The sequence below is a fragment of the Ictidomys tridecemlineatus genome, chromosome 4 (genome assembly GCF_052094955.1).
Source record: "Ictidomys tridecemlineatus isolate mIctTri1 chromosome 4, mIctTri1.hap1, whole genome shotgun sequence".
Lineage (NCBI taxonomy): Eukaryota > Metazoa > Chordata > Mammalia > Rodentia > Sciuridae > Ictidomys > Ictidomys tridecemlineatus.
The window spans coordinates 47,977,361-47,992,237 of NC_135480.1; the positions used below are offsets into that span (position 1 = coordinate 47,977,361).

Sequence of the window (14,877 nt, forward strand, 5' to 3'; positions counted from 1 at the left end):
ATTCACATTATTGTGCAGCCATCCCTCTCCAGGGCTTACTCATCATCCCAAACTGACACTTTGTATCCAATAAACAGTAACTCTCCATTCTTTCATGCCCCCTTTCTGTCTATATAAATTTGCCTAATTCTAGGTACCTCATATTAGTGGAATCATAAAGTTCTTTTGTATCTAATTTATTTCACTTAGCATAATGTCTTCAGGGTTCATCCATGTTGTAGTTTATATCAGAATTGCCTTGCTTTTTAATGCAGAATAATACTGCATTTTGTGTATACATGTTTTTTTATCCATTTGTCTGTCATAGTCAGTTTTCTTTGGAAGATTTCCTGCTACTACTTTTTTTTTTTTTTAAATCTTCTTTGCACTGCTCGGAATCAAACCCAGAGCCTACAACTCCAACTCCTCAGCCCTTTTAATTTTTGAGATAGGGTCTTGTTAAGTTGCCAAAACTGGCTTTGAAGATCCTCCTGCCGCCTGAGTAGTTGATGGTAACTGGGATTATAGACATGCACTGCCCTGCCAAAAGATTTTTTTTTTAAGGGAGGAAAAGCCTTATATTTACCATTTATAGTGCTTTTCTTTCCTTTGTGTCAAAAAATTCAAATTTTCATCAGTCTTCTTTCTGCCTAAACAATTTGATCATTCTTATAATACAAATGTGCTGGTGAGAATCCTCTCAACTTTTATTTTTCTTAAACTCTTTGCTTTCATTTTTAAAATCTTTCCATGGAACAGGCATATTGGTGCATTTTCTTTAATCCTAATGATTCAGGAGGCTCAGGCAGGAGAATTGCAAATTTGAGGCCAGCCTCAGAAACTTAGTGAGTCCCTAAACAACTTAATGAGACTCTGTCTCAAAGTAAAAAATATAAAGGACTCAGTGGTTAAGCATCCCTAGGCTCAATTCCTGGTACCAAAAATGGGGGAAAAAAAAACTTTCATTAGTAAATTTATGGATGTTTTTATTTTATTTTTGTTCATTTCTTTTTTTTACTTTATTGCTAAAATAATCAAAGAATGATATAATCAAAACTTTGAAAGGGGCTGGGGATATAGCTCAGTGGAAGAGTGCTTGCCTCACACATGTGAGGCTCTGGGTTCAATCCTCAGCACCACATAAAAATAAATAAAATAAAGGTATTGTATCCAGGCAGTTTGGCAAGGGCATAGAGCATCTATGTCAGAATGATGCTACATGAAACTGAAAAAAATAATCTGGAATTCACTTGTGGAAGACTTTGAATGGCAGGCCAAGTAATGTGGACTTCAGTATGAAGGTCAGGGGAAATCACTGAAGGTATTTACATGCAGAGTAAAATGCTTGTGCCATATAAAAATTAAGATAGCAATAGGTCATCACACTTAGCATCACTAGTAGTGGAACAACCAATACATGCTTCCTGATACATTGTATTTAGAAATATAAAATATAATGTATCTGGTATTTTAGCCATAATAATGAAACATTCTATTAAAAAAAATAAGTTGGTCTGGCTTCTTTAAGAAAGTCACTGTAATTAAAAACAAACAGGAAACTGGTCTAGATTAAAAGGGACTAAACAGAATAATAGCCAAATTAAATTCATGAAGCTGATCTTGGATTTAAAAAGTAAAAACATTTTGAAACAATATAGGAAGATTTGATTTCAAAATATAGTAGATATAATTTGGGATTGTTAAATTTCTCTGGTCAGAAAATAATATTGTGGTTTGATTGGAAATTGTACTAATTCTTAGATGATAGATGCTAATGAAATTATGAGATAAAAAAATCTTACTTTCATATATGACTAAAAAAATGTTTATGTATGAGCAAATAAGAAAGCATATATAGCAAAATGTCAACAATTAGTGAAGTGTATCATTCTTTTAATTTTTCTATAGTTAGGATGAAAGCAGAAACCATTAAAAAGGCATTGCTGTTTTTCAATATATGATAAGGCCATATTTGAGGCTATTAATGGAAATCTCAAAAGGTGGCCGTTAGAATTTAAAAGGAGAAGTATACAAAAAGGATACTGTAGAGATAATGTAAAGGATTTGAAGTCTTATTCAAGTGAAATAAAAAATTAGATTTATTCTTGAGTTATGAGTTATTTCTTGAATTATGAAGTAACAAAACTGCAATTTGGGGATTCATGACATAATGATCAGTTTCTCTGTTTTTCTAGTCTTTTGTTGCTGAGGCTATGTTGCTCATGGCAACTATCCTTCATTTGGGAAAATCCTCTCTTCCTAAGAAGCCAATTACTGATGATGATGTAGACAGAATTTCCCTGTGCCTCAAGGTCTTATCTGAATGTTCACCTTTAATGAACGACATTTTTAATAAGGAATGCAGACAGTCCCTTTCTCAGATGCTATCTGCTAAACTTGAAGAAGAGAAACTATCTCAAAAGGTAAATAAATATAAGGTTATAAAAGTACTTTCTGGGTTTTTATTGTTGATTTTTCAGTCCCCATGTGATGAGGCTGTTCCTGTTAAAGGCCTGTAAAAACTCTTTCCATATAAAGTCATGTGTCTTGTTTTCTCAACACAGAAAGAATCTGAAAAGAGAAATGTGACAGTACAGCCTGATGACCCCATTTCCTTCATGCAACTAACTGCTAAGAATGAAATGAACTGCAAGGAAGATCAGTTTCAGCTGAGTTTGTTGGCAGCAATGGGTAACACACAGAGGAAAGAAGCAGCAGATCCCCTAGCATCTAAACTTAACAAGGTAACAAAATATCAAATATGCTGTAAATTGTTTAAAATAACTACTTAAGAAAGTAGTAATCAAGAGTTGGGGTGCATGTGCACACACCTGTAATCCCAGTGGCTTGAGAGGCTGAGGCAGGAGGATTACAAGTTTGAGGCCAGCCTCGGCAACTTAGCAAGGCTCTAAGCAACTTAATGAGACCCTGTCTCAAAATAAAAAACAAAAAAGGTTGGGGGTGTAGCTCAGGGTAAACATCATTGCCTTAAATCTCCAATACCCCCCAAAAAAAAGAAAGAAAAAAAAAGTAGTAATTAGCACATGCCTGTGATTCTAATGGCTTAGGAAGCTGAAACAAGAGGATCATAAGTTTGAGGCCAACTGTTTTGTTTTTACAGTGCTGGGGGTGGGGTTGAACCCAAAGTCGCAAGTCCTAGGCAAGTACTCTAACACTGAGCTACATCACCAGCCCTGTCCTGCTGTTTTTGTTTTTGTTTTTTTTTAAATATTTGTTTTTCAGCTGTAGGTGGATACAATATCTTTATTTTATTTTTATGTGGTGCTGAGGATCAAACCCAGTGGGTCACGCATGCGAGGCAAGTGCTCTACCTCTGAGCCACAACCCCACCTGCAATTGTTTTTTTTTTTAATACTGCAATTGTTTTTTTTTTAATACTTTATTTTATTTATTTTTATGTGGTGCTGAGGATTGAACCCAGGACCTCACACGTTAGGTGAGCACTTTACCGCTGAGCCACAACCCCAGCCCCCCAGGAGTTAAAAAAAAAAACAACTATTCATGTGTTATTGGCTATTTGTATAACTTCTTTAGAGGATTGTCTCTTCAAATCCTTCAAGTTCTAATTAATCTGTTTTCTCTTTTGTTGCCTATGCTTTTGATGACTATATGACTTTTTTTTATATTTATTTTTTAGTTGTAGTAGGACACAATACCTTTATTTTTATGTGGTGCTGAGGATTAAACCCAGGGCACGCACATGCCAAGTGAGTGCTCTACTGTTGAGCCACAGCCCCAGCCCGAATATTACATTTTTTAAGTGCTATATCTTGGGAGTTTTTTAAATTTTGGAGAGGCATTTTAAATTTTATTTTGATGACATTACAAGCATCTCTTGCTGTTATGATCTGTTTACTTCTTGAGCTTGAGTTGAGTAGAAGAGACTACCACATTATCTTAATTTTATTTGGCTCCTGAGTTTCAGAGGGCAAATTTTGAGTTTAGATACTTAATTAAGAAATTTAAATGAAAATATATACAAATGTATACAGTTGTTGAGTTAGGACAATGTTTAATGTATTTGCCAAACATTGAACATCTTTCTGCCACTGAACTACTAACTACTAATCAGCATTAATAAAATACCTTATATGAAGTCAGCTTAAAAAATAGATGGACTAGAGTTGTAGATCAGTGGTAGGGTTCATGCTTAGCATGTACAAGGCTCTGGGTTCAGTCTCCAACACTAAAACAAAACAAAAAAAAACCAATACATGCCTGGATATCATCTTTAAATTAGAATTTTAAATTCTGTATTGTTTGTATAACTTTTTAAGCTTAAGGACCTATTATTTCTAATTTTCCCTGTTTCAGTTTCCATTCTGCATTATAGAACCATTTTATTACATCTGTCTCAAAATATCTTTTCTAATCTAAGCACATCTGTTAATTAACCAAACTTAATCATTTGATTAAGGTATGTTTGGTTAAATTGTGTCATTTCCTTGATTATGATTACATTTATTTTTGTTTTGATAGGTCACCCAGTTGACAGGTTTCTCAGATCCTGTATATGCAGAAGCTTATGTTCATGTCAATCAGTATGATATTGTCCTGGATGTACTTGTCGTGAACCAAACCAGTGATACTTTGCAGAACTGCACATTAGAGTTAGCTACTCTAGGTAAGGAAATTTATCATAAGTGCACAGGTTTCAGTATAAGAATTCTTTTGTTTTTTTTTTAAACTAGTGCTTCTTAGTTATACATGACAGTAGATTACATTTTGATAAAGTTATACAAGCATGGAATATATCTTATTCTAATTAGGAATCCATTCTTATGGGTGGACACAAAGGTAGGATTCACGAAGGTATTTTCATATGTGTACATAGGAAAATTACTTTAGATTTATTCTATTGTCTTTCCTATTCTTATCTCTTTCCCTTCCCTTCATTGCCCTTTATTTAATCTACCGAACTTCTATTCTCCCCCCCCAGCCTTTATTATAGTTTAGCTTCTACATATCAGCAAAAACATTCAACCTTTGGTGTTTGGGGATTGGCTTATTTCATTTAGCATTATAGTCTTCAGACCTATCCATTTACTGGCAAATGTCATAAAGTCATTCTTCTTTATGGCTGAGTAGTATTCCATTACTATAGTTATAGTATACATACTACAAATTCTTTATCCATTCATCTGTTGATGGGCATCAGGATGGTTCCATAGCTTAGCTTTTATAAATTGTGGCTGCATCACTTAGTATGTTGATTTTAAATCCTTTGGATATATGCCATGGAGTGGGATAACTAGTTTTTATTTTTTTGAGGAATCCTGTTTTCCAGAGGGGTTGCACCAATTTGCAGTCCACCAACAATATATGAGTGTTCCCTTTCCCCTCACATCTCACCAACATTTGTTGTTACTTGTAATCTTAATAATTGCCATTCTGAGTATGGTGTGATGGAATCTTAGTGTAGTTTTAATTTTCATTTCTCTAATTACTAGAGATGTTGAACATTTTTTTCATATATTTATCGACCATTTGTATTTCTTCTTTTAAGAAGGGTCTCTTCAGTTCTTTTGCTCATTTATTGATTGGGTTATTTATTTTTTTGTTGTTAAGCTTTTTGAGTTCTTTGTATATCCTGGAAATTAACGTCTTATTTGAGGTACAGGTGGGCAAAGATTTTCTCCCATTCTGTAGATTCTCTTTTCACATCTGTTTGCTCTGCTGTTTGATACCTTCCCATTTATTGATTTTTTTATTTTACTTCTTATGCTTTAGGAGTTTTGTTAAGGAAGTCAGTTCCTGAGTCAATGTGTTGAGGTGTTCAGCCTATATTTTCTTCTAGTATGTACAGGGTTTCTGGTCTAATTCCTAGGTTTTTGATCCACTTTTAGTTGAAGTTCTAGTATTATGATGCCTCCTGCTTCATTTTTCTAAGGATTGCTTTACCTTTTCTGGACCTCTTGTTTCTCCAAATGAATTTTGTGACAGTTTTTTGTATTTCTATGAAGAATGTCATTGGAATTTTGATGGAAATTGCATTTGATGGGAATCTGTATAGTACTTCTGGTAGTACAGCCATTCTGACAGTATTGATTCTGCCTATCCAAGAACACAGAGGTCTTTCCATCTTCTAAGGTCTTCCTCAATTTCTTTCTTAATGGTTCTGTAGTTTTCATTGTAAAGATCCTTTACAAAAGCCCTTTGTGATTTTTTTTGAACTTTAATTTAAAATTTTGTCTTCAACTTCAATTTTCTGAACCTTTGTCATACTTAACCATGATTATGCTATTAACTCATTAAATAGGTTCAATTCTGAGTTTTATCTAGCAAATGTCAGTTTTTCTAGATATAATAAGAGCTATTTAAATGTATGTGGAGAAGTACTTTAAATATATTTAATTTCAGTGAATGAATACCTGTATCTCTACACACACACCCACACACTCCAAGTAGCTCACTTAATTTTAATTGTCTTAGTTCAGAATTAGGTATTTTATAAATCCTGTTAGTACACAAGCAGCTAAAATAATGCATCATTATTGCAGTTAGCAACATGTGATGTCTTAATTTCTTCTTAATAAAGACACATGAGTCAAACTTGCTCTGACCACTTATACATCTGGTTTTGAAAATGTGAATTGTATACAGGAACAAGGCACTGTCCCCGGCAAATTCCATTTGGCTTTTGTAACATTTAGGGTTTCAAGGTATTGAGGGAACCATAATTTTGCCCTGTCTTCCTCAGCAAGCTTGATACCTATATACAAGGAACTCTGTCTCTAAGAATTTAAGTCTTTTTACAGATTGTTTTGTCTTTCATTGTAAAGGAGTATATACTTAGGACCTAAGCTTTTTGAGAAGTTTGTATTCTTTTACTGAAATCAAATGGTATATTTAAAGTACCTCTCCACATACACATATAATTAAATGGACTTAATCCTGAGATGCCTGTTACCTTTTAAAACAAAATGTTCAGATTGGTATGAATAATAAGAATATTAAAAGATTTCTTTTTTTTTTTAAGAATTTTTTAATATTTATTTTTTAGTTTTCGGTGGACACAACATCTTTGTTTTTGTATGTGGTGCTGAGGATCGAACCCGCGCCGCACGCATGCCAGGCGAGCACACTACCGCTTGAGCCACATCCCCAGCCCTTAAATGATTTCTTTATTTTGTCCTAATATTTCAATCATAATTCTTATGTTAGAAACATAAGTTTTATATATTTTAATGTTTTGTGGTTAATATATATACATATATATGTAATTTCTTAAAAAATGTTCAAACTCTTTCTCCCCCAGGGGATCTGAAACTTGTGGAAAAGCCATCTCCTTTGACTCTTGCTCCTCATGATTTTGCAAATATTAAAGCTAATGTCAAGGTAGCATCAACAGAAAATGGAATAATTTTTGGCAATATAGGTAAGAAACTGTTTTATGGCATGTGATGTTTGAATATTTTTATTAAAGAATTTCTGTAGGGAATAGCTGTGTACATGGCTTGAAGTTAGGACTTGACTCTATTTATGTATCACTTATGAGGTACTTTCCTCTTGTATGTATTGTATTCTAGATGTGCAGAAATGAACCAGATAGTGTCACTTTCCTCAAGAAACCACCAGACAAATGAACAAGATAGATAGAAAAATGTATAACTGGGATAATAGTATGATAAGCCTTAGTTGATATACTAAAGCTTTAGGTTCATATAGGAAAAAAATGCTAACAATGGAGAAAGCTTTATAAAGAAAGAGGGTGTTTTTTCAAAGGATAACATTTGAATTGAATCTGAAACTTCATATAAGCACTTATAACCAAGCACATAGATATTTCAAACCTAGAGGTTAGTTTGTACAGGAGCATTCATTTAGGAAGCATATTTTTTTAAAAAACAATTTTAAAAGATCAGTGTTCTACAGATAGATAAGGAGGCAGCTAGAACAGATGCAAGTAACTTGATACACCTAGAGTTTAGTAACCATCTCCTTAACACCTGTTATGTTCGGTCCTTCTTTCCCTTTCAGCCATTTAACTCCCTTGGCTTAAGCCTTCTATCATTTCTCACCGAGGTTTCTGCAAAGCCATGCAGGAAAAGCAGTAATACTAAAAGTTTGGTCAGAGGAGGAGGAGCCTATAAAGGATTCTCAAGTGTGGTTAGAAAAGTAAAGAAAAATCTTTCAGAAATATCTGAAACCATAAGAGATTAAGTAACATAAAGTCAGAAAAGAGGGGTCCTTTGGATTTATCCATCTGTGATCTTTTTTTTTTTTTTTTTAATGTGGTGCTGAGGTTTGAACCCAGTGCCTCAGAGTATAGGCCCTTGGCTTTGAGAGCAATAACCAGAAAAGAATGCAAGGATGGAGTAGGTTTTTTTTTTTTTAATAATGAAAAGAGATCCTCGGATATATGAATATATGTATATAATGTAGGGGAAAATGTTGATAGAGAATGGGAAGGTAAAGACCAAGCCTGAAAGAGATAACAATTAAATGAGTAAAGTCCTGAACCAAAACAACGATCACAAATGATAAGTAGACTACTTGAAAAGAGGCAGCACTTCTGATATGAAAAGGAAGGATGTGAAAGTGGATTCCAAGAGAGGGAGATTTAGTTTTAGGAGGTTTTTCTTGGTACCTTTACTTTTCTCTGAATATAGAAAGGGTGGAGGAATGTTGACAGAAGAGTTCAAAAGAGAAAAGGTAGATTCCAATTAGATTATAACTTTCTACTATGGAAGAGGCAGTCATAGAAGCAAATAATCTTGTTTTAAATGCTATGGTTCAACAGTTTTCATTCAAAAATTTTAATTGGGACCTACTGTAGGTACTCTGTCCTACTCATGTATCCACTAGTGCCTTTTACATCTGCACAGTGAATTGAATTATTTGTTTAGCAGCAACCCCAAAAAAGCATGCCTGAATATCCTGGCCTCACCACTGATCAGTTGGATGACCTTGAGCAACATATTTCTTCTGTGTTTTTATTTACTCATCTATAGGATTGAAAACAATACTATCAGGATTGTTTGTTAAACAGATAGTGTTTGTAAAGCACTTAGAATAGAGCCCAATATATGGTATTTTATATATATATATATATATATATATATATATATATATGTGATTATGGTTCTTTTTATATATGTATATTACAGTTTATGATGTCTCTGGAGCAGCAAGTGACAGAAATTGTGTGGTCCTCAGTGATATCCACATTGACATCATGGACTATATCCAGCCTGCAACTTGCACTGATGCTGAATTCCGTCAGATGTGGGCCGAATTTGAATGGGAAAACAAAGTTAGTCTTTGGGAGATCTTTTGCCTCTTAATCTTTCTTTTGTTCTTATAAATTAGCCTTAATTAGAAATCATGTATGTAGTTTAGTTTTGCTGTTATAAATTGATTAATAATTCTATAATTAATAATAAATCTCATTGATTAAAACATTAAATATTCCATCCCTTCCATGTATGAATGATAAATTGAATCTATTATCCAAAGGGGCTTGCAAAAAGTCTGTTGCCTGTAAGGAACTTTGCTTCTTTGAGCCTTGATACTTTTTTTAAAGTTTTTTTGGTAGGTTTTTGTTTTTGTTCAAGTGGTTATTAAACCAGGATGCTTTACCACTGAGCTGCATCACCAGTTCTTTCTTTTTTCTTTTGAGGCAGGGTCTTGTGCATTTACTAAGGGTCTCACCAACTGCTGAGGCTGGATTCAAACTTGCATGCCTCCTGCCTCAGCCTCTCAAGTCACTGGGATTGCAGGAGTGCCACCATAACCAGCTCAGCCTCAATTTTTTTTTTTAATTAGAACTAATCTATATACCTCATTGATCTTCTGTGAAGTTATCTATATCTAAAAGTACTAATACCAACCTGCAAGTTGTTAGATTTTGTAGATGTCATTTACTTTTTTGTTGCACCCTCTTCTAAAGAGTTGAAGGAGGTTCTAAAAATACCAGTGATTCACAACTTTCTTATTATAGGATTTTGATCTCCTTAACTTTTTTCTCCTCTGTAGGTGACAGTTAACACCAATATGATTGATTTAAATGACTACCTACAGCACATATTAAAGTCAACCAACATGAAGTGCCTCACTCCAGAGAAGGTAAAATTTGATTAGGAAATTTCAAAATTTGACAGAGAGTAGTAACAGTGAATTCCTGGTTATCTTATATTTCCTTTAATGTGTTTTTGTTATAATTTAGTTTGGTAAAAATAGTGTTCTTCTGGAGTATCTGAAACAAGTTACCTATATAATGTTTGAATCCACTTACCTGTTTCTTTTTAAATATATCATCCTACTTGTTCCTGGTGCAGTTACCCAACTGAATAGTCAGAATAGTCAAATTATTTTTTTCAGTTTTCTTCCCTTTTCAGATAGAGGCTTATTCCAAAATAATTTATTTGTATTACTGGATTAGAAAGTATCCATGACTTCCCCAGTGGACTCTGACTATAGGTCAGAATATATCTGCTTAAGTTCAGGGTTCTTTTATTTCCCACCCCAAGTTCAGAATTCTTATTATACTATGACTCTCTGTTCTATTTGTGAGTATATGAAAAACGACTAGAAAAGAAAGGCAGAAATGGAGCTAGCACTCTAAGGAATTTTTTTTTCTGTATAAAATTTGTGTTAATGTCACAATATTTATTTTATCAATAAAAAGAATGTCTGCTGTCAAACTCTAAACTAAGTTTAGAGTGCTTACATGGCATGCAAAAAGCCCTGGGTTCCATCCCCAATACTGCAAAGACAGACAGACAGAAACAGAAATAAAGAATGTCTGCTCCCAAGCAGGGAGGTTTTAATTCATGTAACAGTTTATTCAACACATACTGAGTCCAATGATAATATTCTCTTCCTTCATGGAGCGTAAGGTCCTGTGAAGGAAGCAAATGAATAAGGCAGAGATACATAAATACATATTGGAATGTACTATTTCTTTAAGTCAGGTTTGTTGAAAAATAATGCACAGACAGTAAAATTCACACTTTTCATATGTATAGTTGTATGAATTTTGGCAAACGCATGGTCCTGTAACCACTGCCACATAAGTACTACTTTAAATAATTCACTTATGTTGTCTGGTTTTGCCAGTATGTAGTTCTCTAGTAAACTACTGAATTTATCACAAATCTCCCCCAGGCCCTTTCTGGTTACTGTGGCTTCATGGCAGCCAATCTTTATGCTCGTTCCATATTTGGAGAAGATGCACTTGCAAATGTCAGCATTGAGAAGCCAATTCACCAGGGACCAGATGCTGCTGTTACTGGCCACATAAGAATTCGTGCAAAGAGTCAGGTAACAATTCCTTTTTATGAGAGCATCTCTGAACTAAATGGGAGGAAGAATTTGTTTTATTATTTCTCTAGGTAGTATCTTCTGTTATACTCATGTTTTATGCCTATTCACACATATATAAGGATAGTATTTGATGAACAGAAATGTAACTTTTGCTTCATTTAAAAGGCCCACCTTTTAGGTCTATCACTTTTGGATATTTGCTTAAAACAACTGATTTCTGTGGGGTATTTGTGAATGGATTCTAGAGAGGTTTTTGTTTGTTTTGAAAGTCAAGGTATAAATGTAGTGAATTATAGATCTAGCACTGTAATATACTCAACACAGTAAAATTTTGGTGAATCTGTTTTTATACCTTTGGTTTTATTTTTGATGTGGTATCATCGAATGGAGGCTTAATTCAGCTGGAATAACCTGCTGGTTGTACAGTTTCAATAATAATAAACATCTTTATTCTTCTTTTCAGGGGATGGCCTTATCTCTTGGAGATAAAATCAACTTGTCTCAGAAGAAAACTAGTATATAAGAATAATCAAAAAGTCCTGGAAGCTTTACAGTTTAAAATTTGGTTATGGGCTTATTGGACTTGAATATCTTTTGTACTCTTTCATGCTTTATGTTATGTAGAATCTGAGTTCATGCTGAATGCATTCCAGCCAATAATTTATAGCCTTCCCTTAAATCAAGATTGAGTTTAAAATTATGGTTTGTCTTTTGTCTTAACAGTTGAATGCTGTCCTCAAAGTATGTGTTTCTCACATGTACCAAGACCATTTTCATAGTACAATAAACAGATTTATTCATAAATTTTTTGTTATTTTATAAATAAATAATTACATAATTTCAGTTATGTAGCAATGAATTTTTTTTTAGTTGGGTTATAGATTTTCATTATAAATTAAAATTATTGTTTGAACTGTTGGTATATGCAACTTTACAAACACAGTGATATAAAATGAAACAAGCCTTTGGCTTACTTGATTCTTTTTTATTTATTTAGTATTCCAACATTGACATCTCTAAAATGCCTTATCATGTTCTAAGGGTCTTTTCTCAAACTTAGCTCCAGGGAGAAAGTATCAAAATAACTTGAGAAAAAAGATCCATCTTCGGTTTAAAGGAGTTATTATAGATCCCGAATGAAACAGACATACTGTTCTTAATTATTCTAAATTATAATGAAAAGTAGATAATCAAAAATGGATTATTTAATCAGTTACATTTAACTTTGGGTATTCTATATTAGGAATTAAATTGGTTCTAGTCATTGACTGAAGTTTTACTAGGAAGATTAACTCTACAGGATTCAAAAAGCTATTCTAGGACCAGGTGCTAGGGCACATGCCTGTAATCCTGGCAATTCAGGAGGCTGAGGCAGGAGGATCATAAGGTGAAGAGCCTCAGTGACTTAGTGAGACCGTGTCTCAAAATAAAAATTAGAACATAAAAGGACTGTGATAAAGTTCCCCTGGGTTCAATCTGCAATACCAAAAAAATCAAAAGCTATTCTATTCCCAAATTACCTCTGTTCCTTACCCTTCACCTTTCTGTCACTTTGCATTAGGTTTTGGCCTTCATTGTGGATGATTGAGGTATTCTGGTCTTTTAGGTAAATCTGAATTTAAACTATTATCCTTTTTATTCCATCAAGGTCTTGAGTCTGTTACCTGTGAGTGCATAGATAAGGTCTGTGAAAGAGGGAAAGCAGGGACTGAAGGTGTAGCTCAATGGTAGAACACTTGCCTAACATGCACAAGACTTGGGATTTGATCCTCAGCACTGCAAAAGGGAAAAAAAAAAAAGTGGCACCTTCTTATTCAGTAAAAATGGAATGATTTGCTTGTCATATAAGGAGATGAATACCTTGTATGATATCATAAACTTTAAAGCTACTTTCTTTTTTCAATCATTAAGCCAGAAAATTACAGGGTATTTGCCATTCCAGAGCACTGAGGTCCAAAACCAGTAGCTTCCAGATGGGAAAGACACAGTGAATATAGGAAAGGGGTCAGTTTGATGGATTGAATTGAGGAGTGGAGATTTGTAATGAAAGCAGAGGAACTTAACTGTTCTATTGACTATTAGTCATTAGATATACTGGGGGAAAAAAAGGATTCCATAGTCAGGTAATTTGCACACTATCCTGTATTAGGCAATCATAGTGCACATTAGCATATTGAACATTCTGAGAAGTCCTTCAGTAAAGATGCAGATTAAATTTGGTTAGCCCAGAATATTTTAATCTTATCTTGAACTGGAAATTCATTCTTAGAATACCTATTGACTTAGCATATTTACAGTCAGGTAATTTAAAATTTCAAGGAGAGTTGAAGGTAGAGCACTTGCCTAGCATGCACAAGGCCCTGGCTTCCATCTCTAACACCATCAAAAAATAAACAAGGAATTATGCTTCTGTATATGCTACAGTAGATCTCTCTGAATAATCTTGGGAAGCTTCCTGCCTAACATTTTCAGACTATTTTTGTTGGAATCACATCATTTTGTTTACCTCACTTTGCCATTTTCTCAAAATTCTTAAAATAAGTTAATTTGGTTGTCAGAGTTAATTGCAGTTGAAGCTGTTTACTTCATTAGGTATCTGTTTACTTACATTTTATTTTTCTAGTACTGAGGATTGAACCCAAGGGTGTTATACCACCGAGCTATATCCTCAGCCCTTTTTGAGACAGAGTACCACTAAGTTGTCAAGGCTAGCCTCAAACTTGCAATCCTCCTACATCACCCTCCTGGTTAGGGATCAAACCTGCAGCCTGGCACATGCTGGGCAAGCATTCTACCACTGAGCCCCTTTATTAGCTTTTCAATGGTTTTGTGCATGTAATGATTTCGAATGGAAATAGAAGCACTTTTAGAGAAGCTGTTTACACAGTATCCTCTCAGTTTGGATATACTGTACGTGAGTGGATACTAGAACTAGAATATACCATGTAATTAGGACCAGGATGTCTTGTAAGAAAATAAATATATTATCTAAAACTAAGTGAGGGCTTAATGTATTCATGTACTAAAGGGATAAACCTGTAAATCTTATAACAAAATTAAATGGCCCTTAATATTTCATTAATGTCATGACACTAGAGGGAGCTCTATGCAGCTATTTCATTTGGAGAGTAGATGTGATTGGTCTTTAAGGTTGTTTTTAGAAAAACCAAGGTAATTTTTTATTTTACTAGCAAGATAATATAAGGAGAAAAAATAGAAAGATGTTTATGCAGTTTTTAAAATATAATAAGCTATTTACTTACCTTGCTAATAGAAAAAGTACCTACCTTACTTTTTCTTATATAAAACAACTTTAGACAGACAGGTAGCACATGACTATAATCCCAAAAACTTGGGAAGTGGAAGCAGGACTATTGCAAGTTCAAGACCAGCCTCAACAACTTTAAAAGATCCTCAGCAATGAATGAGAAATTGTTTCAAAATAAAAAAAAAAAAAAACTAGCTTAGTGTTAAAGTGCCTCTGAGTTCTATCCCTAGTACAAAGTAAACACATACATACAACTTTGAATGCCAAGATTGATGCTATTACTTCTAATGATTTAGAAATAGTATAGGAGACATCACTTCAGGATGTGAAAAAGTAAGTGA

General features: G+C 33.9%; 1 protein-coding gene across 1 annotated transcript in view; it reads left to right on the forward strand.

Annotated features, from left to right (window-relative positions):
• The window catches only part of Copb1 (coat protein complex I subunit beta 1), a 37,468-nt gene extending 25,357 nt beyond the window's left edge, over positions 1–12,111 (forward strand). The window contains exons 15-22 of the mRNA XM_078046437.1: positions 2,175–2,402; positions 2,544–2,723; positions 4,480–4,624; positions 7,259–7,378; positions 9,111–9,256; positions 9,979–10,068; positions 11,110–11,265; positions 11,732–12,111. Of these exons, the coding sequence (XP_077902563.1) occupies positions 2,175–2,402; positions 2,544–2,723; positions 4,480–4,624; positions 7,259–7,378; positions 9,111–9,256; positions 9,979–10,068; positions 11,110–11,265; positions 11,732–11,791 (1,125 nt within the window). The 3' untranslated portion in view covers positions 11,792–12,111. The remainder of the gene's footprint in view (positions 1–2,174; positions 2,403–2,543; positions 2,724–4,479; positions 4,625–7,258; positions 7,379–9,110; positions 9,257–9,978; positions 10,069–11,109; positions 11,266–11,731) is intronic.
• Positions 12,112–14,877: the final 2,766 nt, after the last annotated feature.